General features: G+C 45.1%; 1 protein-coding gene across 3 annotated transcripts in view; it reads left to right on the top strand.

Moving 5' to 3' along the window:
- Positions 1 to 19,983, top strand: part of ZKSCAN1 (zinc finger with KRAB and SCAN domains 1) — a 39,564-nt gene extending 19,581 nt beyond the window's left edge. The window contains exons 1-4 of one of the 3 annotated variants that reach the window (XM_036824671.1): positions 10,657 to 10,783; positions 16,338 to 16,833; positions 17,139 to 17,331; positions 18,753 to 19,983. In XM_036824671.1, the coding sequence (XP_036680566.1) occupies positions 16,435 to 16,833; positions 17,139 to 17,331; positions 18,753 to 19,588 (1,428 nt within the window). In that variant the 5' untranslated portion in view covers positions 10,657 to 10,783; positions 16,338 to 16,434 and the 3' untranslated portion in view covers positions 19,589 to 19,983. The other 2 variants (XM_036824672.1, XM_036824674.1) reach the window with 2 other exon arrangements.
- Positions 19,984 to 25,057: the final 5,074 nt, after the last annotated feature.

Below are 25,057 nucleotides of genomic sequence, written 5' to 3'. Positions count from 1 at the left end.
TCTGCCCCCATCAGTCAAGAAGAGGGCATGTCCTGGGAGGGCCAGTGGGACCACTTACCTTGACCCAATGGTGTGAAGCATAGTCCTGCTTCCTCCACTAACTCTTAAATCTCTGGGCTTAGAAAACTTGGGATAGGAAAACACCAGGATGGGCTCTTCCCTGGAAAACAGACACACAGGCATCCAGTCCCTGGGATTGCAGGAAGGCTTGAGAAGCATTTTGCAATATTCCTGTCTCAGCTGTCTCCTGTGTACCCTCTTTGCTCCACTCACTTCCCCTGGCCTGTGATTAGAGAGGGCTTGTGAAGATTCATAGCTGGGAAAGAACTTTTTTCTAATTTTTATCCTAGAGTTGATCACCTTTTATTGCAGGGTCTCGTCGTCCTGACGTCCTCATCTAAAGCTAGCTAACCAGGTTCACCCTACCATCCTCACGGAAGAGTCATCGTGTGAATTGGAGTAACAGTATTAAAACGTAGTCACACAGTGACAGCAGTACTTAACAGCGGAGCCATGTGTTTGTGGGTCCCACTCTGTGCAACTTCTCAGAAATGCTGATGAGGGGGCTATGGTTCCCCAGCTGGGAAACCACGTGAAGGTCTGCAGATTGCAAAGTGAAACGTCGAATCAGAGAAGAGGAAATTAAGTGGTATAAATAGATCTTTTCATAGAAGTTAGAGTAGATTTTTATTTCAGCTACTACTGGAGAATATAATAAAAAGCATTATTTGAAAAAGTTTCCCTAACATTTAGGTTTCGTTTTTAGAATGGACACACTACTGTACATTGAAAAGTAGTTACTTATTTTGCTATTCAAATTAATTTTTTATTATATCTAAAAATGAAATTATCTGTTTTACTTTTCAGAGCTTTGTAAAACAAACTTGAAGTTATAGGGAGGTAAGCCATCTCCAATTCTGCAGGTCAGACGAAAGTTTGGGAACTATTTTGGACATCTCATAATACAGAATGTCTTAACATGAGAACTTAGTTTCATATTGTCTGGTTCTGTTTAACAGTGGATACCACAAACCTCATGTTTTTCTCTTATCCTAAAACAGTGGAAGAAGGTAAAGAGTGGGCATTAGGTTGACTTCTGAACAATGGTCTGCTGTTATTTTAACAGGTTTTTTGTTTTGTTTTTCTTTTAATCGTTGAGAGTCTCACCTCCATTCACTAAAGAATCATGGCTCACTTCAAATTACACAGTAATCAGCAAAGTTAATTGGTCTTAAAATTAAATTTTCTCCCTTCAGCAAGCACTCATTAAGCAGTCAGGCTGAGTGCGTTAAGATACAAAGAGTAAGTTCTGTGAGGGATTGAAAGGTGATGCTGAAACTGGGATTTCATTCCAGTTTCAGATGGCGGGTTTCAAGTTCCTTTGGTACAGGGAAGGGCCGGGGCAGCTGCCTGAGTCGCTATTGTTTAATCTCCCGACAAGGTCAGGTTTGCTAGGAAGGAGAGTGTGGGGGGAGGGTTGTAGGGGCCAGACTCCCAGCTGTGGAAGAGTGGTGAGGGAGCCCTGCGGAGGGAGAGAAGAGAGACTGCTGGGCGTGTGCTGGGGGCCAGTGCTCGCCTGCCTTCCCCACCCCCTACCTCCACTTCAGCCACTTGACAGAGTAAGGTTTTATTCCGCCGAGCGAGGACAAAGCGTATTAGATTTAGACGTGCTTCTGCTGGTTGCAGGGGTTCTTACGTGAGAGGGCTGGGCAGGGGGAAGCAGGTTGTGACGACACAGGAAAATCTTGTTCTAAAAATCTATGAGTTTAGGGGCAAGGGGCGGGATATGTAAGCAAAATCAGCGATTATTTTAACATGAACATAAGTATTTTTATTAACTTTTAGTTAAATAGAGGTTATTACACCCAGGTCAACACGATAAGCCTAAATCTATATAGAGAGCTAACTCAGGCATTGTCTTGTTTATCTGTAGACTGGATAAAACAAACCTTTCCTGTTTTGTCAGTTCCTAGTTTCTTAGAATAAATTAGACGAAAAGAAACTGACTTGTCTTTGTATATCCGCAGAATTAAGTTATTGCTGTTAAAACCTGGCCTTTTCATTTCCCTGATCTTTGAAGCATCCAGATGTTTGGTAGATGTTCAGTGAATGATTTTTTGATTGAATTTGTTCATTTAAAATCCTCATTAACATTTCTAGAACTGCTTCTTTCAGTAAATAATGGAATTTTAGAGGAAAAGGGGTTTTTTTTTTTAAAGCTAGGAAACTCCTCCACTGAAAATAGTCATTTGATTGAGCACTAAAGTTTCAGTCGTGAGAAATGGCAGCAAAATCAGTTGGTAACGCATTTATAGTCAGTGGTCCATTTTAGGAGGCCGATGGTGTCTGGCAAATTTTAGAGTAGTGAGGTTGGGGAAGGAAATTGTGGGGATTTGTAATAAATATTCTCTTTATGTTGTTTCTCTTCAGGATCATGGTAAAACAATAAATTATCATCTCTAGGTGGCAATAGTTGTGATGTTTGTTTTTTGTTGTCCTTGGTTGCATAAAATGCATGTTTTGGGTAAAGAAAAAAGTATAATTTCAAAGTCAAAAACTGGAACTGTGACACAAACAATCCTCACCCAAATGACATGTTCTAGGTAATTTCACAGGCGCTTAGGTAGCTTCTTGGCAACAGAATGAAAAACCATGGAATAAAGTTGCTTTTTAACGATCCCCCAAAATATAATTTTTTCATAGGATGGAACCATTAAAATAACCTTTGGAGACTGGGATTGACATATACACACTTCTGTATATAAAACAGGTAACTGATAAGTACCTACCGTATAGCACAGGGAACTCAATGGCCTATAGGGGGAAGGAAGCTAAAAAAAGAGTTGATGTATGTATAACTGATTCACTTTGCTGTACAGCAGAAACTAACACAACATTGTAAATCAACTCTACTCCAATAACAAAAACAAAACCTTTGACCACTTTATGAGACTTAAAAAATTGAACATCCTAATAGTAGGAGCAACATGTGAAGTTGATATTTTAGACCTTCAAACTATGAACTCTAACCTAATAACCTTGTTTTTGCATAACTTACTGAAACAAACTCAATGTGATTTTTTTTCACTTTGTCTCATTTAAATAATTGATTTTTTTTCACCCTATTTAGAAACCAGAGAGAAGTGCAGAGTGTTCTGTTTTCCTCTGCTCTTAGTTTCCTTATCCTAAAGGAATACTAACCCCTGCCTCACTTGCTTTTCAGGGCTATGGTGAGATAAACAAATTTTTTAAAAAGTAAACGGTGGCACTTGTGAAAAAGCAATGTATTTTTACTTAGGTATCACAACCAAATCTTAATTCCGGGGTACTAAACCATATTCTGTCCAACTGTCTTAGCCTAGGTTCCCTGAGAGCAGAACCTGAGGTCAGGGCTCGTGTGCAGATGATTTATTTTAGGAGATGATTCCAGAGAACAGCAGGGTAGACAGAAGCTGGAAGAAATCCAGTGCATTATTGAACTTGGTCACTGCTGTGGACAACGGGCCCTGTGAGAGATTCTGGTCCTGAGTTCATTAACGGCGGGTGTGGAGAGGACCAGAGACTCCAGCGTCCCCAGTGTAGACAAGAGCCCCAGGAGTCGTAAGGGTCAAGGTTACCTTCCAAGAGCATCTCGGCCTTTCACTGTGTCCAGTTCAAACCCTGGTAGCTTCCTTCTCCCTCCATTCCTGTGCCTTAGTTACAGAAAGCTGCCCGGGGAAAATCCGCAGATGTGGCCCCTCCACGACCCTCGCCCCTGCTAGCCTACCCTCCTCTCTGCCGTAATTTTGGGGCCGCTGTCCTGGTGTCCCCTGCTCCCCAAGCTCCCAGGCCCACCATGGCCTTGCCTCACCCTTTCTCAGCAGACCCCCCTTGATATGCTCTCCCAGGGGCCTCAGGCCATCCCGATGCCTCGCTGTCTGGTCCTCCCTGCTCCCTGGAGCCCCTCCCTTGCTGCCTGCCGAGGGATGTGGCCTTGCTCTCGAGTGCCTCCAGCCTCCTCCTCACCCCTCAGTACCTGTTCTCCATTTAAATAAGCACAAACTTGTAGCTTTAAGGAGCAAAAGCAAACTTTAAAAATCTTTGGTTTGACTTTGACCCTTCCTTTTAGCTACCAAATTCCTCTGCCACGTGGACCAGAACTGCTGTTTTCATCTCTTCACCGCTGATCTCCTCCCTCTTAAAGCCCCTGTAACTCAGCTCTTTTTTTTTTTAACATTCTTTTTTTGTGTGTTTTTTTATTTTTTGGCCACGTTGCACGGCATGCAGGATCTTAGTTCCCCAGGGATCTGCCCCCTGCAGTGGAAGCACAGAGTCCTAACCACTGCACAGCCAGGGAATTCCCTTGTAACTCAGCTCTCATCCCAGCCACTTAGATGGCACCATTAGAGGTCACCAGTGTTCTTGACAGAGCCCTTTCTCTCGTCTTCATTCTCCCTTACTTTTCTAGAGCATTTGACATTTCCTTGAAACCTTGTCAGTTGTTTGCATTGCACCGCCCATCAACTCCTCTCTCTCTTCCTCCTTCACTCCTGAATAATAACAACCATGAGGTTTCTCTAATCCATACATCAACTTTGCAGAGACAGTTGCCCCATTATACAGATGTGGACACTGAGGCCCGTAACGTGAAGCAGCTGACCCCATGAGTGGCAGAGCTGGATTTAAAGCGAGGTGTGTCTGACTCCAGCAATCAGGTTCTATCCACTGCTTCATGTCCCTTCTGAGCTCAGTTATTCTCCCACCTACATACGCCAGCTCTGTGATCCCACAACTACGTTTATGGAGCAGCCTAGCATAGTGGTTACACACGCAGGCACTGGAGCCAGTGTGCCCAGGATCAAATCCTTCATCTACCACTTACGTGCTGTGTCTTAGTTTCCTCATCTGCAAAATGGACATAGCGTTATAAGCATTAAATGAGCCGTTACATGTAAGGCAGCTACAGCAGTGCCTGACCTACGTGTTCCAGAAATACTAGCTATTATTTCCTCCATGGTCCTCTCACTCTTTCCTGAATATTAATTTACCCCTCACAAAAGTCTCCCTTCTTTAAGTGAAACATGCTGGCAGTGTCCTCCATCCCATGAGTCCCTAAAAGACGTTACCTTGAAATCAGGTCTTTGCGAAAATTTGGGACCCGTGACAGTCCCCTATGTTATGGACAGAACTTCACATGGCCTCTGAGTCTCTCAAACTGCACCAATCCCTACTCAATTCTTTCCCACACCCCAATCCTTCTTCAGCTCTTGCAATTCCAAATCCTCCAGGGAATGGTATTTCCTCTGGAGTCATGGGCATTACTGCACAGGTTTAAGAGGCCTTTCTTGTCCCAAACTATGCACGTCCCTTCACCAGTAGTCACCACCACTGCCTCCAAGTCTCAGGTGTCTTTGGCACGGCCTCCACTCCAGATGCTTGAACACACACGTGCTAGCACGACTCCCCCCTGCCTGGATTTTCTGTCATCGTGCACCCTGCATTTGGTTCTGGACTCCACATTTTAAAAGAGAGGCAGACCAACCGCAGGATGGTAAAACCAAAACCACCTCAGGTGTGCAATAAAGGGTTTTGCTTGGTGAGGAGAAAACACATGAGAACTTGGTCTCTGCCCTCAAGTATCTAAAGGCCTGTCATGTAGAAGAGGCATTCAGTTTGTTCTGCATGCCTCCAAGAAATCAATCTAAATCCCTTTCAACAAGCATTATTGTCAGGCCATGTGCTGGGTGTCAGGAATAATAAAAAAGAAAGAGGTCCTGCAGTGAGTAAGGCAGATAAGTAAAGCCAGCTCTTCCCAGCTGCTACCAGGACTTTGGGCAAATTAGAAAAAGGCACCCCTTCCTCAAGACACTTGCCTGCCTTGTGCTAGCGAGTTGTGATAACCGTACAACTCCTGATAAGAAGATGACTGGTGGCCCCAGGGTTCTGCAGGGCCCAAGGTGCACACCCAGAAGGAATGGCCCTAGTGGAAGACGCTGGGAGAAGGAACCTCATTGCAGAGCCAGCCAGAGCAGGTGTCTGCATCGAATCAGGTCAGGTATGACACCCAGGGGTCCTGGGCAGGAAGGGATTTTGCAAGGGGGGAGGGCTGGGCTGGATGCCCTTGGTGATCTCCTACTCAGAGATTATGCAATTTTTTTCTGGATCTTCCACCAACAACGGGGAACAAGCCGGCATCCTGCTCTTGTAAAAGCCTTGGCGGGAAACTTTACCGTCTCTTGTTAAGAAGGCAAGTGGCCCTCTCCAGAGGGGGTAGGACAACAACAGCAAAAAAGGATCTGTGATGGGCAGAGCCACATCCTAGGGCAGGGCGTGGGGGAGGGCAGTGCGCTGACATTAAAACAGAGATCAGAAATAAAATGGTAGCCAAGAGTTTTGAAGATGAAAATGTCCTTACTATTGGTACAGGTAATTACAAAGCTAGTTCACTCTCATGTGATCCAAACGCTTTGAAGTTGTCAGAGCAGGTTATTATTATGCCCATTTTCCAGATAATTAAGCTGCATCTTCAAGTCCTCTAAGGCTCATTAGCAACAGCACTCCAGCTCTAAGCTATGGGGTTGTCCAACTACATCACCTTTATTCTCTTTTCATTTTCTTTAGCTGAATGAATGTCTTTGCAGCTTCCCAACAGGCTGTACAGGTGGACTCCCTCTGGGAAGGAAAAAGAAGTTTTCAGAGCTGTGATGGGTGAGGAGCTTGCCTTGTTCTAAAAGAAACCAAGGTTTGATCACCCTCTGCTGGCCAAGCATAGTGATGGCAGCAAAAGTAAGTGATGGCAAGACTGAGCGAGGAAGATCCAGAAAGCAACCTTTTTAGAGAGAACGACGACCTCCCTGCTGGAAGAGGAGGGAGGGACCCCAGACCTGCAGTAACCAGCGTAGCTTTTCCCCTTCCAGACCTCTGCTACAAAGCGGGGTCTTTTTCTTTTTCAAACCAAATAATCTTTCAAGACAAAAGACTTCGTTGTACTGCAGAAACTAACACAACATTGTAAAGCAATTATACTCCAATTAAAAAAAAAGAAGACAAAAGAAAACCGAGTAATGCAGAGAAAGTTAAGTGGGAGAGTATGGAGGTCATTTAAATGAGGAACCGTGGACCCTCAGAGGGTCATTATACACTTCACATTCCAAGATTCAGAAGCAACTTTCAGACAAGATCATAGAACTGTTGTAGGTGGTCTTTGGGACAGTCACACATGGTAGTTTCCAAATATTTTGAAGGGCTGACAAGAACAACTACATGCATTTTGTGAGAGAAAAAGATCAATCAAGACTAGGATCAATGTGGGACTTCCTTGGCGGTCCAGTGGTTAAGACTCCGTGCTTTCACTGCCGAGGGCCTGGGCTCAATCCCTGGTCGGGGACCTAAGATTCCACAAGCCTTGTGGTGCAGCAAAAAAAAAAAGACTAGGATCAATGAGTTGAAATTACAAGAAAGCAGATGTTTGCTTTTTGTTTGTTTGTTTTAATTTATTTATTTTATTTATTTTTGGCTGTGTTGGGTCTTCGTTGCTGCGCGCGGGCTTTGTCTAGTCACAGCGAGCGGGGGCTACCCTTTGTTGCGGTGCACGGGCTTCTCATTGCGGTGGCTTCTCTTGTTGCGGAGCACGGGCTCTAGGTGCACGGGCTTCAGTAGTTGTGGCTCGCAGGCTCAGTAGTTGTGGTGCACAGGCTTAGTTGCTTCGCGGCATGTGGGATTCCCCCCGAACCAGGGCTCGAACCCGTGTCCCCTGCATTGGCAGGCGGATTCTTAATCACTGCGCCACCAGGGAAGTCCCCTAGATGTTTGCTTTAATTGAAAGAACTTTTAGCAAGTAGAATTCTCCAAAAGGCGGGAACTGTCCTCTAGTAAACTCCCTGCCACAGAGCTTTGCATGTTAGGAGACATCACACTGTGCACCCCCAAGATGACACGTCACTTAGTCACCATTTAGTGCTCTCGTCTGTATTATCATGGACCACGTATTATTATGGACCATGTCCATAGTTATTTGTTTACGTATCTGCCAAGAACTACATGTATTTTTCATTTTTCATTTTCTCCTTGTGCCTGAAGCCAATGGCTGACACACTGTAGGTTCTTGGTAAGTGTTTGCGGAATGAGTTCATTGGAAGAGTATGAGGCTCTTGGAAGTCAAAACTGTTCTGAAGAAGAAATGCAGAGCCACCAGCCGCAATGGCTAACTTTTCCTTCGTCTGCTCTCTTGTGGTTTTGTCATATGGCCGTGGTTATATCAATAGATGATAATGGATCACGTAAGTTAACTTATTTTACCACAGTCTGATTTGGATGGGAGCATATTGACCTTTTTAACCTGCTGAGATATAGTAAGGACACAGGATTGAATTAGAGCATCTGGATTCTACTCTCAGCTCTGCTACTAATTAGCTCACTAGTGTGCCTCCGAGCTGACCTCCTCAGGCACAGGTGGGTTTCTTCATCTGAAAACAAGAGTTTAACCAGCTTTTCCCTAAGGTCTCTTTTGCCATCAGTATTTTGCAACTCTAGGCCCTTTGCTGTAGAAAGAACGATGGGCTTGGAATGGGAAGGATTTCCTTTAAGCCTCAACATCACAGCTTACTGGTTGCATGACTCGGCAAAGATCCTTTTGTCTAAGAGGTTGGACAGAGCACTGCCAAGGCATCAATACATGTGTGGCTCAGGAATTCCCTGGCGGTCCAGTGGTTAGGACTCTGAGTTTTCATTGCAGAGGGCACGGGTTCAATCCTGCAAGCCTCACAGTGCGGCCAAAAAACCAAACAACAACAACAACAACAACAATGAAACACGTGTGGCTCATGGAACTATGCAGGTTTCTGAGGTTTCTGGTTTGCCCCTCAGCCCGAGTGATTCTGTTATATCTAGCTCTTGGCCACATTGCAAAAGAGCATGTGGGATGGGAGATAATGTTGTGACTATTTTTAGAAACAATCTGCTACACACATTTATCTTCAATTTATCAATCCTTTGAAACATTATAATCCTGAGAATACTTACCCCTGTGAAATATTAAAATCTCTGTTTTGTAGATCAGGAAACGTGGGCTCAGGAAAGTAAGTAACTTCTCCAGTGTCATACAAGTGAGATGTGGGAAAGTCAAGATTCAAACTTGGCTCTTTCTTCAAAGTTTAAGCCCCTTACTGCCTCTGAGTTAGAAGAAGTCAGGATAATTGTTGTGTTTAAGGCACTAAGTTTTGGGGTAGTTTTTTATGCGGCAATAAAGAATTGAAACCAAGTGCTTAACACAGTACTGGCCCACAGTAAGTACTCAGAGGAAGTGTGTGGAGGGAGTGGTAATGGTGAATGAATGCCATTGGGGCTGGAGGTGAAGGGAAAAACTAACAGGAGTCTGGGGCAAGCTGTAGGTCATCCAGCCTCAAAATTCACTCTGCAAAACTCCTGTCCTCCCCATTCCCAGGGCTCTCCCACTTCAAAGCAGCACAAGATGATGCAGGAAGTGGCCGTTTTTGAGCAACTCTCTTAGAAAGTCCTTCCTTGTATTGAACTTTTCTATCATTTCCATTCATTGCTCTTAGTTCTGTCCTCTGGGCCCCAGAAGACAAACTTCATTTTCAAGTGATGACACTTCACAAATTTGAAAACTAAGACTGCTTTGTCTCTCATTCTCCCCTTGTCCTCTCCTACCTAAGGTAAGAAAAATTCTCCAGATTCTCCTAGGTGGAACGGCATGGTGTTCAGAGCTCACACCTCCCGATGATTTCGTCATTTCTGGATGATCACTGGGTTTTGAACACTCCTCTTAACGTGTGCCACCCAGAAGGGGCCCATCTTAGACGTCTGACCAGTGCGTGGGGGAATGAATGAAACAAGACTGACTGTGTGATAACTGTTGAAACTGGTCAGTTGGTACATAGGGGACTCACTGTTGATCTTTTGTATGTCTTTGAATTTTTTTTTTTTAATTTAAATGATCATAGAAAACATCAGGGAAAAACGTCTCATCTCTACAAATTTATGGTGCATTCAGACACGGTATTCCCTGCGCAGGCACGTTGCTGTCCCTCAACATGTGTGCCTTTTGAGGGACCAGGCGAAAGCAAACTCAGTGAGGGCCGGACGGGGTGGGGCTGAGATCGAAAACATTGAGAATCTACAGTCCCGTAAGCTGCAGTTGAGCAACAGGGGCGGGGGAAAATGTAGGCAAGGACCTCTGTACCAAGTTCTGCAGCATCAGGAGCCTCTGTAAGGCGGCTTCAGAGATTTCTGCCCAGGAAGTTTCGAACCCGCAAAGCCCCAAGGGCACAGCTACTTCAGGTGGATGCCGCCGGGCATCTGAGTGTGATAACTGAATCTCGGGCTTCGTGGGCTAAGCGTGGGGCTCCGTGTCCATAAACGGGGGCCGAGTTCTCACGCGGTGACCGGCCTGAGGGTCACAGGGGAACCGGCCTCTGAAGTCCACGAGGAGGACCGAGGCCGCCGCGCCGAGCCCACGCCTGTCCTTGGCCCGGGGCGTCGGGGGCGGGGTGCGAAAACCGCCAAGACTTCATCTGGTTGGTCCCTCCTTGGTTAGGAAAAAAAAAAGTAATGGGATAGAGGTCCCCGCCTGTTTACATTGCGAGGGCGCCTCCGCTAGTCGCTTTCGCTCCTCGACCTCCCGAGTACCCGAGACAACGAGATGCCAAAAAAGACCTCCCAACTTCCTAGAGGGGACTCTGCGGCCCCGCACAGCTCTCCGCGGGCGGGGCTATGACGCACTTCCGGCTGCGTCGGCGGCGGTGAGCGTCGAGGTGTTCAGCGGCCCGAGCGGCTTTGACTCACGGTGAGCCTCCCGGTCTCTGGTTCGCGTGGCGGGCGGAAGCGGGAGTGTCCGCCGAAGGGTGCGGGGAGGGACGGGTGGGTTAGGCAGCTGTGGCCTGTGGGGACTCCCCAGACCGGTCCTGGGAGGGTGGTGGGAGGAGCCCCCAGTCCCTGCCCAGCCCCAGACGGCGGAGGCATTTGCTCCCTTGAAAGCATTCCCCCCGTCTCCCACGCACCCCGCCAGGGGTTTAAAAAGGGAAAGTTGGTCTCTTTCGTGTTCCAGAGCAGTTTTTCTCTGCACTCCCTGAGCCGAACGGCCCGTCAGTCTGAGTGGGGCTGCTTTCTCTTTTTCGCTGGCTCTCAGTAGGCGGTCCGAATTCAAGGCTAATTGATAAGAATTCGCCCGAGGGGGTTGGGGACCTCGTGTGAGAAACTGGGCCTCAGAAGTCCTGGGTAGTGTCTGTTCCAAGTGAGGGAATAGGGAGGGCTTTGTTAAGGTTAGAAAGCACGTAACAGGGATCTGCTCCAGTCTGGAAACACATTTTTAGAGGGCCATTTATTTATAAATAGTTTGTCAAGAGAAAGGTGGTCTGGTGAGTGAGGTACTTGGAAACCTCTTATATAAGGAGCAGTTGAAAAAACTGTGAAGAAAAGACAACTGTTTTCAGGTATTGGAAGCCTACAACGGAGAAAGTAAGTTTTGGTCTAGGACCAAACTAGGATCAGTGAAGAAAGAAGATAAAAAGTGATGCAGAATTTGGTGCAGTTTAAAGAAAACTTGTAACAATTAGAACTGTCCAGCAGTAGAAATCTGTGCCTCATGAATTATCAAGTTTGCCTGCGTAGGAGTTTTCAGGTACAGAATGAGTATGTCAAAAGCATTCTAGCATTAATTGGTAAGTCGTGTTAAATTGTTAGACTGTAATAATTTGGTTTATTTATGCCTCATCTTGTTCTAGAATGGATTTGGGGCACTTTGATAAGGGCATATAAGCTTTGGGAAATCGGCATAAAACAGGGGGGGAAAAACCTCGGAACAGAACAGAGGCCTCTGCTTGTAGTAGACCATGAACTTTTCCTTGATGGACCTCTTGTGCTAAACATTCTAGCGAGCTTAAAATAGTTCACTGTGGTTGAAGACAGTGTGAGTAATGAAGCCTCTGTTTTCTATTCACATGCTTTTTTATTTTATAAACACCTTATTAAGAAAAATTCGAAAGCTAAGACCTTGAGGGCATCCCTAATGAACCTTTAGACAAACTAAACATGACCAATGTGGTCATGACCAATACTGGCTTTGCTAGAGGCAGACAAGAGACAAGGAGATCTGAGAGGCAACAGGGGCTGAAATCTTTGAGACCTTGTTGGCCTTGTGATGATTTTGGCTTTTACTCTGTATGACACACAAAGCCTTGAAAGGTGTGAGCAGAGGAATGATGTGATCTGACTTGTATTTAACAGGCAACAGATGATGGGCTGGTGGGACAGCAGTGTTGGAGGTAGTGAACTCTGAATCTCTTAGATGTAGAGATTTGCTCATGAATTATGTGCAGAATGTGAAGGAGGAGTTGGGTGACCAGGTTTTTTTGGTCTGAAAAACAGAACAATGGAGTTGCCCAGGTTTTTTTGGTCCGGAAAAAACGGTGGAGTTGCCATTAACTAAGATGAGCAGCTTTGGGGGAAAGATGGGAAGTACAGTTTCGGGCGTGTTAAGCTTGAGGTGCCACTGAACATGCTGGTGGCAACGTCAAGTGGGTAGTTTGTTGTGTGAGTCTGGAGTTCAGAAGAGAGGTCCAGGCTGCAGATAAATTGGCGGCTGTTGAGTATATAGATCGTACTTAAAGCCACGCAACTGGATGCACTCTCCAAAGAGTGAGTACAGTTAGGAAGAAGGCTCCAAGCACCCAGCCCTCCACTTGTTTGTGGCCTTGCTGAGGCATGAATTTGAATTGTGGGCACTGCAAAACTGGTGTGCTAGAATAAACCACTGAGCTATTGAGCCAGCCCAGCCAGTTGCCCAGCAGCAACATCTAGGGAAACTTTCTTCTTTAATTATGACTACGTATGTGTTTTGCAAAGGCGATTGTGTGATATAGTAGCATCTGTGAGTTTGAACTCGCCAACTTCTGGGAACAGATCCCATGTGAACGTGATATAGGACACTCCCTATTTAATGCCTCCTGTGCTGGGTTATAACTCCTAGTGTCTTGCAGAGTTTCCCAGGCTGGATCCCAGAAGCTGAGCAGTCTTTCCTGTTCTTGGGGTGCCCTCCTCTGAAGAGAGTGGGAAATTTTGTAACCAGTTATGTTACAAAGTTATTCCAACACTTAGGAGGTCCACTTGAAAGGATTTCTAAGGAATGCTCCCTGCGCTGCTACATCTATATTTAGGTTATTTTAGCCTTTGGTGCTAATGCCTTTATTTTAAGAGACTAGATGGCAGTGCTTCCCACCACCCCCTCCAACCCCCACTCAGTTTTCAAGTAATCCTGAACTTGGGAGCTTCAGTAGTGTACTGGTTGCAGAGGATAGCATAAACGGGTGTTCAGTGCTGATGCTGGTCCACTGTGTGGGAATAGCTGTTGGCGCCTCATAGGATGCTTCAGAATTTGGGTACAGCAGAGGTGAGTCCCAGCTAGCGTCCCGAGAGTTCTGAACTAATTAGCAGCTGGTAATTATTGACTTTCTCCTAAAGGCAAGGTCACATATTGAGGTTTTATTCCTAGAACCCCACTTCCTATATTTTTTTAATTACCAAAATTGATTACAAAAATAAAGGGGAAGAGTCATATAAAATACATGTTTTTAATACATATTTACTAAATGTGTGAAACTAAATGTCTGATATAAAAACTGTAACATAAATGTACCTTTTTTGGAAGGTTCTGCATGGGCTGGAATTGCTGCTTTTTTGTTTTCCTGGGTTTCTTTTTTTAAAGGACATGGAATTTGGGCATTAGAAGTAAAATCTGTTTTAATTGTTAAAAACTGCTTATGATCCGTTTGGAGATTTTATGATTTTTCTGGCTACAAAAGTAATAATACCCATTATAGAAAATTTAGGAAATAAAAAAAAAGACTTTAAAAAATTGAAATCATTCATAATTCTGTAACCCAGAAATATCACTGTTCGTGTTTTTATCTTTGCCTTCATTGTGATTGTGTGTATATTATGAGTGTGTGTGCGAGATGGTATTTCAAGTGCTGTCAAGCCAGATCCACGGAGATTGACACGCGTGTTAGAAATTAGCATACTCAACTTTTTAAATGCCTTAGCTTTAGATTATCTGCAACTCCTGTTCCCTCGTCTTCAGCTTTTATAAGCCATTTATACATCCTTTTTATGGTCTCTACCATTGTTGTCAATATAATTTCATGTAATGAACACCCACATAGACTTTTTACGTGTTTGGCTCTTTCTTGAGACCGCTGGCGTTTTCCTGGTCTAGATTATTCGAATCCAGTACGGGAACCCCTGTGTGACAGGAAAGGTGCTGCTTAGAGTTTGAAAATATGCTCATCAGGAAGGCCAGTCACACGTGTGTAAAATTAGTTAACTTGCGTAGTTTTCTTTCAGAGTAGTATATTTAATGAATGCCAGTAATGATAGACTGATTCTGTTGTCTGTTTACTCACTTCTTTTCCATCTCCCCCACGACTTGAAAGCTGTGTGAGGGTAGACGTGTATCTGTCTTAGGCATCCCTGCAGTCCTAGCGTCGAGCCCATGGCAGGTATTCAGCAAATGTTGAGTGAATGGATTTCACTTTTTTGGCATATGAAGAAAATGGAAGTAATTATATTTACTATAGATGTTTTCAGTATTCTAATGTATCAACTGACAAATATATAGAATATTTAAAATTTAAAAGAAAAAATACTCTTAAACATCTTTTGTTTGTGCTGTCTATTGTGGTTTAATTTCTCCCCTCAGTTTCCTCTCAGCAGTATGTGTCTCATCAAAAGAAATACCTCTGAAAGAATATAGGTTGCTTTTAGTCTAATCTCTTGTCATTCCACTTGTCTTTCTGTGAAAGCTAAACATAAATGGCATTTTATTTTATTTTATTTTATTTTTAAAACCTGTGCTTTTACTACTATATTGGACATGATGATCTTTTTTAAATTTATTTTTTTATTTTTGGCTGTGTTGGGTCTTCGTTTCTGTGCGAGGGCTTTCTCTAGTTGCAGCGAGCGGGGGCCACTCTTCATCGCGGTGCGCGGGCCTCTCACTATCGCAGCCTCTCTTGTTGCGGAGCACAGGCTCCAGACGCGCAGGCTCAGTAGTTGTGGCTCACGGGCCCAGTTGCTCCGCGGCATGTGGGATCCTCCCGGACCAGGGCTCAAACCCGTGTCCCCTGCATTGGCAGGCAGACTCTCAACCACTGCGCCACCAGGGAAGCCCCTAAATGGCATTTTAAAACGAGTACGCCCTGCTTAAAATGGGTCAAGTGAAGCTCAAATTACATCACTAACTATGCTCAATCATTTAAAAATATGCTAGTTAATTCCAGGCTTCTAACATGATTCCTGGTATTGCTAACTAGCCCTGTCATTCAACTAGTAAATTTTTAATGCTGAAGCTAAAAGTTGTAGGTTTAGACAGACTTCATTTGGCCAGTAGATGGCCTGTTGAGATCTCAGGAGTTGTAAGATTCTGAAACAGTTTTTGGAGCAAAGTTAATTTAAATTTAGTTTTAAGCTTATGCCACAGTGCTTTTCTTTTCTTTTTTTTTCCAAATCGAGGTATATTTGATGTACAATATTATATAAGTTACAAGTGTACAACATAGTGATACACAATTTTTAAAGATTATACTCCATTTGTAGTTATTATAAAATATTGGCTATATTCCCTCTGCTGTACAGTATATCCTTGTAGCTTATTTCTTTTATACATAGTGGGTTGTACCTCTTAATTTCCAGCCCTATATCACCCCTCCCCCCTTCTCTCACCCTACTGGTAACCACTGGTTTGTTCTCTGTGTCTGTGAGTCTGTTTCTTTTTTATTATATTCACTAGTTTTTTTTATTTTTTAGATTTTGCATATAAGTGATAATATACAGTATTTGTCTTTCTCTGTCTGACTTTTCACTAAACAATATCCTCCAAGTCCATACATGTTGTTGCAGATGGCAAAATTTCACTCTTTTTTATGGCTGACTAGTATACCATTTTGTGTGTGTGTGTGTGTACACGTACACACCCCACATCATCTTTATCTGTTTATCTGGTGATGTACACTTAGGCTGCTTCTGTATCTTGGTAATTGTAAATAATGCTGCTATGAACATTGGGGTGCATGTATATTTTTGGATTAGTGTTTTCATTTTCTTCAGACATATATGCAGGAGTGGGGTTGAGCCACAGTGCACTTTTTCAGAGAGTGGAGGCAAAGTCAAATCAAAATAGGATATCCTGAGCTGACTCCAGGAAGATATTTGACAGTCATTGTTATATGGTAGTTTTACGATGGCCATAATTTCCACCATTTCCTGTGCTAAAGGTGTGGCTATAAAGACCAAAAAGCATACATACTTTTTGTTTTGGTAATTTTATGGTAACCATATTTTCATAGGTTTAACGTGTAGCCCTAAAGAACCAGAAACCCAAAGGAACCAGTACTCCTGCTACACAGAGCCCCATTTTAGTGACACTGTTTCTGCAGTACCTATATGATGACCAAGGTACTGGGCATGGCCACAGTTCTGGGCCCTAGAACTCCACAAGAGCAGGGGCCTGTGATTGTGAAGGTCGAGGAGGAGGAGGAGGAGAAAGGGAAGCGCCTTCCCAGCCTGGAGATGTTCCGCCAGCGCTTCAGGCAGTTTGGGTACCATGACACCCCTGGCCCTCGGGAGGCCCTCAGCCAGCTCCGGGTGCTCTGCTGTGAGTGGCTGAGGCCTGAGATTCACACCAAGGAGCAGATCCTGGAGCTGCTGGTGCTGGAGCAGTTCCTGACCATCCTGCCCCAGGAGCTCCAGGCCTGGGTGCAGGAGCACTGCCCGGAGAGCGCTGAAGAGGCCGTCACTCTCCTGGAAGATCTGGAGCGAGAGCTGGATGAGCCAGCACAGCAGGTAGGCTGGGGAGACCTTTTACTCTGTGAGATTGCAAGCGTAGCAGTCCAGGCAGGAGCGGGTTTGTTCACACACTGAGGATAACTGAATGGACCTTCCGCTGAGTTAGACCATGTTTCCTCCTGTTTTTCTTCTGCTATCCTATATGGAATTAGGGAGTTACCCTTGGGAGTTGAATGGGATGGATGCTTTTCTTTTCTCTTTCCTCTTTCCTAGAGGTTCTACATAGCTGTCCTGAGATTTTCTTTTGTTCTGGTTCTTAAAGTGAGCTGTGCACAGACCCAGCCGTTCCTAATTGTCTCTAGGCCTCACCGCCTCCCAGTGAACAGAAACAGTGGTGGGAGAAGATGGCATCCTCAGGAACAGTGGAGGAATCCCTGAGCAGCCCGCAGCCACGGTCTTTGGAGACCAGTTACAAATACGAGTCTTGGGGGCCCCTCTACATCCAAGAGACTGGTGAAGAGGAGGACTTCACTCCAGAGCTGAGAAAGATTCAAGGTAGGACCATCTGTCAGGCCCCCACTCGGTGCCCAGGCCTTTGTGGTTGAAGAAACAATCATCCTAATTCCTGGTTGTGAGGTGGTCCCCTAGGCTGACTCAACTGGTCTGGCTGATGAGGCAGAATATGTTCCTTTCCTCCCTCAGGTGTGTCTCAGTCAGTCCTGGCGTGGGAACAGATGACACGCTCGTAAAGGGAGAGTTGAAGTGAGTTTAGTAAGGGGACTGTTCATGGAAACGAGGACAGCTTGAATGAACCAATAAGAGGTGGTGCTGGTTCATTTGTTAATGACTTAGTGGACCTGCTGTGATCAGTTTGGGATTATGCAGAAATGGTCCCGGTAATTTCTTTTTCAACTTATGCCTCATTAAGCTATTTAAAATGTTTAACTTTTCTTAAGTTTACTTCCCACACATAGTTCATGGCAACTTGAAGGGAAGTGTGTACGTGTAGCCAAGTGACTGCTCATCATGGGGACTGAGGGATTTTAGCTGCTGCTTCAGTCAGCAGTGGACAGTGAGGAGGGGGTGAGCCTAGAAGCAGCTGGTAGCAGAGGAGGGAAGGAGATGGTGGGTGGAGAGAGGGACAGAGGGACGAGGAGAAGGCGGCTTAGAGGAAAGTACCTTGTTGACTGAGGCTTCTGGACTTGCCGAGGGATGACACTTCTCAAAGGGAGCCCATTTTTCGGTGTGAATCTCTCTTACTCCCCTTTTCTGTGTATGTGGATGGTTAGGTGGACTTTTAAGAGGTGTGACTGCCTGGTGAAGTGCTTTAAAAAAGCTAAACTGCTTCAGTCTGATTTTGACAGTTACTTTATAACTAAGAGAATGATAAGACATAGCCAATGTAGGTGAAATGATGAGAGTTAAACCCTCATGGGAGTTAAGTACTGTCATTCAAATTAGTAAGGATCTGGGACTAGAATAATTATAAGTGGACCAAACGTTCTCTTTTATTGCTTTTATATTCAGCTTCTGTGAGAATAAGGATTTTGTGAGTTTGCCACTAGCTTCTTCTCCCTTAATTATCCTTTTTATTTTCCTTTATCAACTTTGACCCTTCCACAATCTTTCTTTCTTGTTTCTTTCTACCTGAGCATCACCCAGCTCCTTTGCTGCTGTCTCAGTATGCTTGGTTTTGCCTAATTGCCCTCTGTACCCGAAGTTCTCCTGGCAGAGAACACCATGTACTTCTTATACCATGATAGCTTCTGGTAGGGGACTTGCATGAAAAGTCTGGCATCGTAAACTAGATCTGGTAATGACTTATTTGTATCAGTGTGGTACTGTAACTTCATAGAGCAATATTTGGTTACCCCTTAGAATCCATCAGTGTCACCTGGTGATTCTATTTCTCATTTAACAGTTTCTTCTCAGGACAGGAAACAACTGACATGTCCTTATTCTACTTACTGTTTCAGATCGTAAGTCGAACACCCAGAATGAGGAATCAACAGATAAGCAGGAAAGTTCTGAAGAATTTCACGCAGAAGGATTCAGAAGGGATTCTATTCCCATGATTATTGCCAACAAATGTGAGGCCAGGTTAGAAAGGCAGTGGGTTAACCTGGAAAAGGGAAGAGGAACAAAAATTCCTCTCCAAGACAAAGGTTCCTCAAAAGGTAGAGAAGTAATGACTAAACCTGCCCCAGCAGAGAGACGTTACATATGCGCTGAGTGTGGGAAAGCCTTTAGTAATAGCTCAAATCTCACTAAACACCGGAGAACACACACTGGGGAGAAACCGTATGTGTGCACCAAATGTGGGAAAGCTTTCAGCCACAGCTCCAACCTGACCCTTCACTACAGAACACACTTGGTGGACCGGCCCTATGACTGTAAGTGTGGAAAAGCCTTCGGTCAGAGCTCGGACCTCCTTAAACATCAGCGAATGCACACTGAAGAGGCTCCTTACCAGTGTAAAGATTGCGGCAAAGCCTTCAGTGGGAAAGGCAGCCTCATTCGACACTATCGAATACACACCGGGGAGAAGCCGTATCAGTGTAACGAGTGTGGGAAGAGCTTTAGTCAGCACGCAGGTCTTAGTTCTCACCAGAGACTCCACACTGGAGAGAAGCCGTATAAATGTAAGGAGTGTGGGAAAGCCTTCAACCACAGCTCCAATTTTAATAAACACCATAGAATCCATACTGGGGAAAAGCCCTATTGGTGTAATAATTGTGGGAAAACCTTCTGTAGTAAGTCCAATCTTTCCAAACATCAGAGAGTCCACACTGCAGAGGGAGAAGGGCCTTAACTGTCAGGTATGCTCTCTTGATGGTTTTTGTTTTTTTAACTTTAGAACGTGAATGCTAGGGAGAAAGCCCAGTAATTGCAATGTGAACTCTGGGGTAGATTTCGTTTCACTCGACGTCGAGGGGACAGAGTGAGAGCGCAGGTGGGGGGACACGGCGGGTTCCTCACCTGCCCACTGGCTGCAGCAGGATCCCCTCACCGCACTTCGAGTCCCATAAACCATGCGGACGTTGCCTTTTGTATAGTTAAACTGCTGTGTATCCGGTATAATTAAGGAGGAAACATTAAAACTGTTTAACTGTTTTAACGTATATGCAAGAATTATCATTTGTAAAGAAATGAGCCATGTTGAACACAGTTCAATCCGATTCAGAATAAACTTACAACATCTTGTGATGCCTCAGGACTATTTTATTAAAAAATTGTATGTTAGTTATTCAACACTATTCTAGAGAGGAAACTTCCTACTGGTTTTGCTTTTGGAAAATTTGGATTTGGGGTAAATAGAACTTTCAGTGCTTGTGAGTGTGTGCATGAGGAAATTGCGGCAGGATGTGCAGGGTAGCTGCAGCTTAGTCTTCATTGTGCGTTTCCTGCGTACAGAACACGTTTTTCCAGCATTTGGGAACATTTTGTCAGCCTCATGCTTTTTGGCCGTGTATACTCGTGTCTCTGCCGAAGTCTGTGAAAATCTGACTCCCTGAGAAGCTTCCTTCTAAATTCCAGAAGCCAGTAATACACAGTATGATTACCTTAAATCCATCCTGTCTTTTCCCTCTGACTGCAAACTCTTTAAGATATGGCTTTTGGCCAGTTGGTCCTCCTGTTACCTGGAAACCCAACAACTTCACTCTTTGCTCCTATCATTTGCTTATCTTCATATTGTGAGTTTTTTCCACCTCCTATTAGTAGTCACTGAAATATCTCTTTGTCTGCTGCTGCAGCCCTAGTGGTCACGCAAACCTGACATGCCAGCATTGGGGACAGCAAGAAAGTGTCATGTCTAGTACCAGTTCTGATCGCTGGAAACTGCCTCGTATGCCATCCTGGGATCAGATTAAACTACAGGTAATGAGTCTATGCAGCAGCCAAATATATTAGGGTGGGGGAGGGGGGGTCATTACTGAAAAAGAATCAATAGTGCTTGAAATCTGAAGGGTTCTTACTGTTCCGGTGGCCTGCTGACGATTTGGACATCCCTGCCAGCTCCTTAGACTCGACATTTCATGTGAGCCATCCTGTTTGTATACTAACCCTCCCGGAGGCCCACAGAGAATTTAGTGATTAGGTGGCAGCTGGCTATCTGTAGGGCCCCCGCTGAAACTGCTCCAGATGAAGGCTGTGAGGAGCCTGCTGAGCCCTCGTCCTCCTCTGGTGAGAGGGGACTGGGCCCCCCATCTGTCCTGCCCCTTACCTTCTTGACTCTGTGCAGTGGTAGTTTCTGATGGGCGTTGACGTGAGGCAAAGGTCCACACACTTCGTTTCAGCTTCCATCGGTCCCTCTGCGAGCTGAAGTCTTCCTCTGATCTCCTTGTCTCCAGACTTTCAGCCTTATTCTTTGCAGACCCCTTGTCTAGACAAGTCACAGCCCAGCAGGCCACTTCTCCCTCCATGAAAAGTTGGTGCCAGATAGACTGCTCACAGCTCTGCCCACCAGATTCCCCTCACTCTGGCCTTTAGGGCCACTCCTGAGCAAGGCCATGTGAATCAGCACATTTTTGGTTCACACACCAAAATATTGAGCTGATCCCTCTGTGAAACACAAACCCTACTTGTTTCTTCCACCAAGTCAACAGGGACTGAATCCACAGGTGTGAGCAGGGGGAGAGGCATCAGTTCAACAAAGGTAGGAAACAGGGTCTGAGCCCCCTGCTTACACGCCTTGTGGCTTCTGGACCTGCTCAGGTCATGTGAATGACTAAATTCATATTGTTATAAATCACAGTATCACAGTCTGTATGTATTGGGGAAGGTGGGGACAGATTTTGAGGAGAATGAGCATTGTCTTGAGAGGCATCTGCCTCAGGTGAGATCTTTGCATGGTTTCCAGGCAAAAAGAGGCTCCTTTCCTGTATCAAGGGGGAAGGGAGGTGCTTTTGTTAGGCCAGAGGGCTTGGGAATTTAGGGTTCCAGGTGCTCAGGCACACCTACCCAAGTGTCACATACATCAGGATCCCAGTCTTTCCCAATCAGGGCCTGGAATTTTGGCATCAGTGACTTGGTGGGGCTTTTCATTTAGCCACCTTTGCAGTTCTGCCACCCTGACAGTTAAATCCTGCGCCTGATTTTCAGGCCAGTCTGCTCTCAGTACAGAAGGTGCGGTTCTCCTCAAACGCTGCCGTGGAGGACTTCTGGCTGTCACAACAGGCCCTGAACTGATAGTTGGCTGCCCCAAGTCTATCATTTTCTTTCTTCAAAGCTTGAGAGAGAGAAACTCTGCAGCCCTTATAACTGCCACTATCCCAGTAATGCTTGGGGTACAGAACTGTTGCATAAGCTGATGCTTTCCCTGGTACCTGTACCTCATCTCTTGCCAGAACTAGTAGGAACAGTAGTAACTGCCCTGGGGTAGAAGGCCAGGGGTTACCACCATTACATTTATCACCAGGCTCCTTTTTTTACCATCTGACCAGCAAATGACCTGCTCCAGAATCCCATCCTGAGGGCTCCACTTCTAGGGCACTTCCAGTACCAACTGTCATAGTTTAGATTTCCTCTAAAACAGAGCCCAGGACCAGGGCATGGGGGGCAGATAGTTTACTTAGGGAGATGACCAGAGGAAGCAGGAGTGAGAAGCAGGAGAAGGTGACTAGAGGAAGCAAGGAGAGAGAGAGGAGGAAAAGCCAGTAAGAGACGCATTATTGAGCTGGTTCTTCTGTGGGCAGGCAGTGCTCAGGTCTGCTGGGGACCTTCAGAGACATCAGGTCACAAATGGGGGAAGCTGGTATGCCTGACCTCTGCTCAATCCCAGTGCGCCCGTCCCACGGTTAGGAGGCCAGTTCCTGCTTGTCTCCAAGAGAGTGGTCGAGGACCCCTGGTGGGCTGGGAAGGACACTGTCCCAGGGGGCTGCGAGGCTGGCTTGGTCTGAAGATGCTTGTGAGTGTTGCCCCATATGTCACACACGGACACACATTTAGACACACAGATACACATGTACATTGGACCCCTGGCTAGGGCTGCCAGATTTAGCAAATAAAAGCACATTTAGATTGCAGGTAAACAGTATGTTTGGAACATACTTCTTATGCTAAAAAAATTATTCAATGTTTACCTGAAATTCAGATGTAACTGAGCATCTTATCCAGCAATCCTACCCCCAGTATGTGTGAACAGCGATGCTTCCACCTCTCTGTCTAACCTAATACAGATAACAAAAGCATAAGGAACCAAAGGAAAAATAAGAGAAACTGGACATCATCAAAGTACTTCAAAGGACACCGTCAAGAAAGTGAAAGGACAACCCACAGAATGGTAGAACATTTTTGCAAATCATGTATATATGATAAGGCACTTCTATGTTGAATATATTTTACAACTGAGTAATAAAAAAGACAACCAATTAAAAGATAGGCAAAGGATCTAAATAGACATTTCTCCACAAAAGATACAAAAACAGACAACAAGTACATGGAAAGGTGCTCAAAATAGCTCTGAGGGAAATGCAGATCAGAACCACAGTGAGACCACGCCACACCCACTAGGATGGCTATGATAAAAAAGATGCTATCAAGTATTGAGGATGCAGAGAAATCAGAAGCTTATATGCTGCTGGTGAGAATGTAAAATGGGACAACCACTTTGGAAGGCAGCCTGGCATTTCCTCAAAAGTTTAAATAGAGCGTTTGAGAAATTGCTACCCTAGATATATACCCAAGAAAAATGAAAACATGTTTACACAAAGACTTGTATACAAATGTTCAAAGCAACATTATTCATAATAGCCAAAAAGAAGAAAAAACCCAAATCCAAATGTTTCCATCAATGGACGAAAGAATAAACAAAATGTGGTGTATGCATACAATGGAATATTATTTAGCCATAAAAAGGATGAAGTGCAGATTCACATTACAACATACACAGATGAAACTTGACGTCATCGTACTAAGCAAAAGAAGCTAAACACGAAAGGCCGCATATATGATTATGAGTCCGGTTATGTGAAATGTCCGCAATAGGCAAATCCATGGAGACAGAAAGTAGACTGGCAGTTGTCTAGGGCTGGGGCAGCTGGAGGGAAGTAGAGAGTGACTGCTAAAGGATATGGGGTTTCTTTTTAGGGTGATGAAATGTTCTCAAATTGTGACGGTTGGTTACACAACTCTGGATACTAAAAACCGCTCGATATGGTGTATGGATTATTTCTCAATAAAGTTATTTTTAAAAAACACACACAAACTCAAGCAAACAAATACAGAGCCTTTGCCGAGGGGCCAGCCTTGGTGGAGCAGTGGAGGGTTCATGCTGAGGAGACCCATGGATGCCCACACAGGCTGCTGCTTAGTAGAAGATGCACTGGGGAGTCAGATGTGAAAAGACATGAAAAGATTCATGCCAGCAGTTACCCTTGCATGTAATAACCGTAGGGAAGTTTTCCATCAGTTTCAACTGGATTGAGGATCAAGAATTCTGTGTGAGAAAACCCCCTCCCATCTGATGATCTGACTTTCAGAATGCAACCCTTTCTAGATCTCAGTGCCCCTTGCTGTTCCTGGAACGTGGCAAACACGGTCCTCTTCAAGAGCCCTTTGCAGCTGCTGTTCCTTCTGCTTGGAATGCTTTTCCCCTGATATGAACATACTAGGATTTTAGCAACCAGGGAAAGGAGGGAAGGACACTGCAAACAGGGAACAGTACCAGCAAAGGCAGGGTGGTGAGAGTATGTGGCACACTCTTGAGAGAAGGTGCTGGTGGGTCCTGGGGAGGCTGGTGTGTGGAGAAGCCTTAATGGCAGATCGCGGAGTCAGTGACGGAAATCTGTGATGGGGCAGCGTGACAGTTCCCGAACAGGTGTGAGACATGAAGAAAATGGGGCGGGGCTACCCCAGGGAATCGTGCAGCTGCTGGGGTTCGGTGTTTCCATGGAGTAATTAGAGCAGATAAGTATTACTAAGAAATTCTGTGTTTAATTTGGGGTACATGACAGGTAATGTAAGTAGCTTTAAAAGCAACTTTTTTGTCACTTGCTACTCTTTGTGATTCTGATGGTGCATCAGCTTCTTCCTGCAGAAGAGACGACATAAACTTTCTTTTCACTGGAACTTTTCACCTGGTGTCCACACTGTGACGAGGCAGACGGGGGCGGGTGGGGGCAGGTGGCAGTGGTATTTCATGGTTCTGGACAGTTTTGTCTAGACGATGCCTGCCTGCCCCCGGCCTTAAGTATCGTACCGCACAGAACAACACGCAGCACAGACATTTCTGTACGTGGGCATGAAGGTGGCGGTGACTGTAATGTCGAGATAGTCTGGG

This window comes from Balaenoptera musculus, chromosome 15 (genome assembly GCF_009873245.2).
Source record: "Balaenoptera musculus isolate JJ_BM4_2016_0621 chromosome 15, mBalMus1.pri.v3, whole genome shotgun sequence".
Taxonomy (NCBI): Eukaryota; Metazoa; Chordata; class Mammalia; order Artiodactyla; family Balaenopteridae; genus Balaenoptera; species Balaenoptera musculus.
This window is presented reverse-complemented; position numbering and strand designations above follow the sequence as displayed.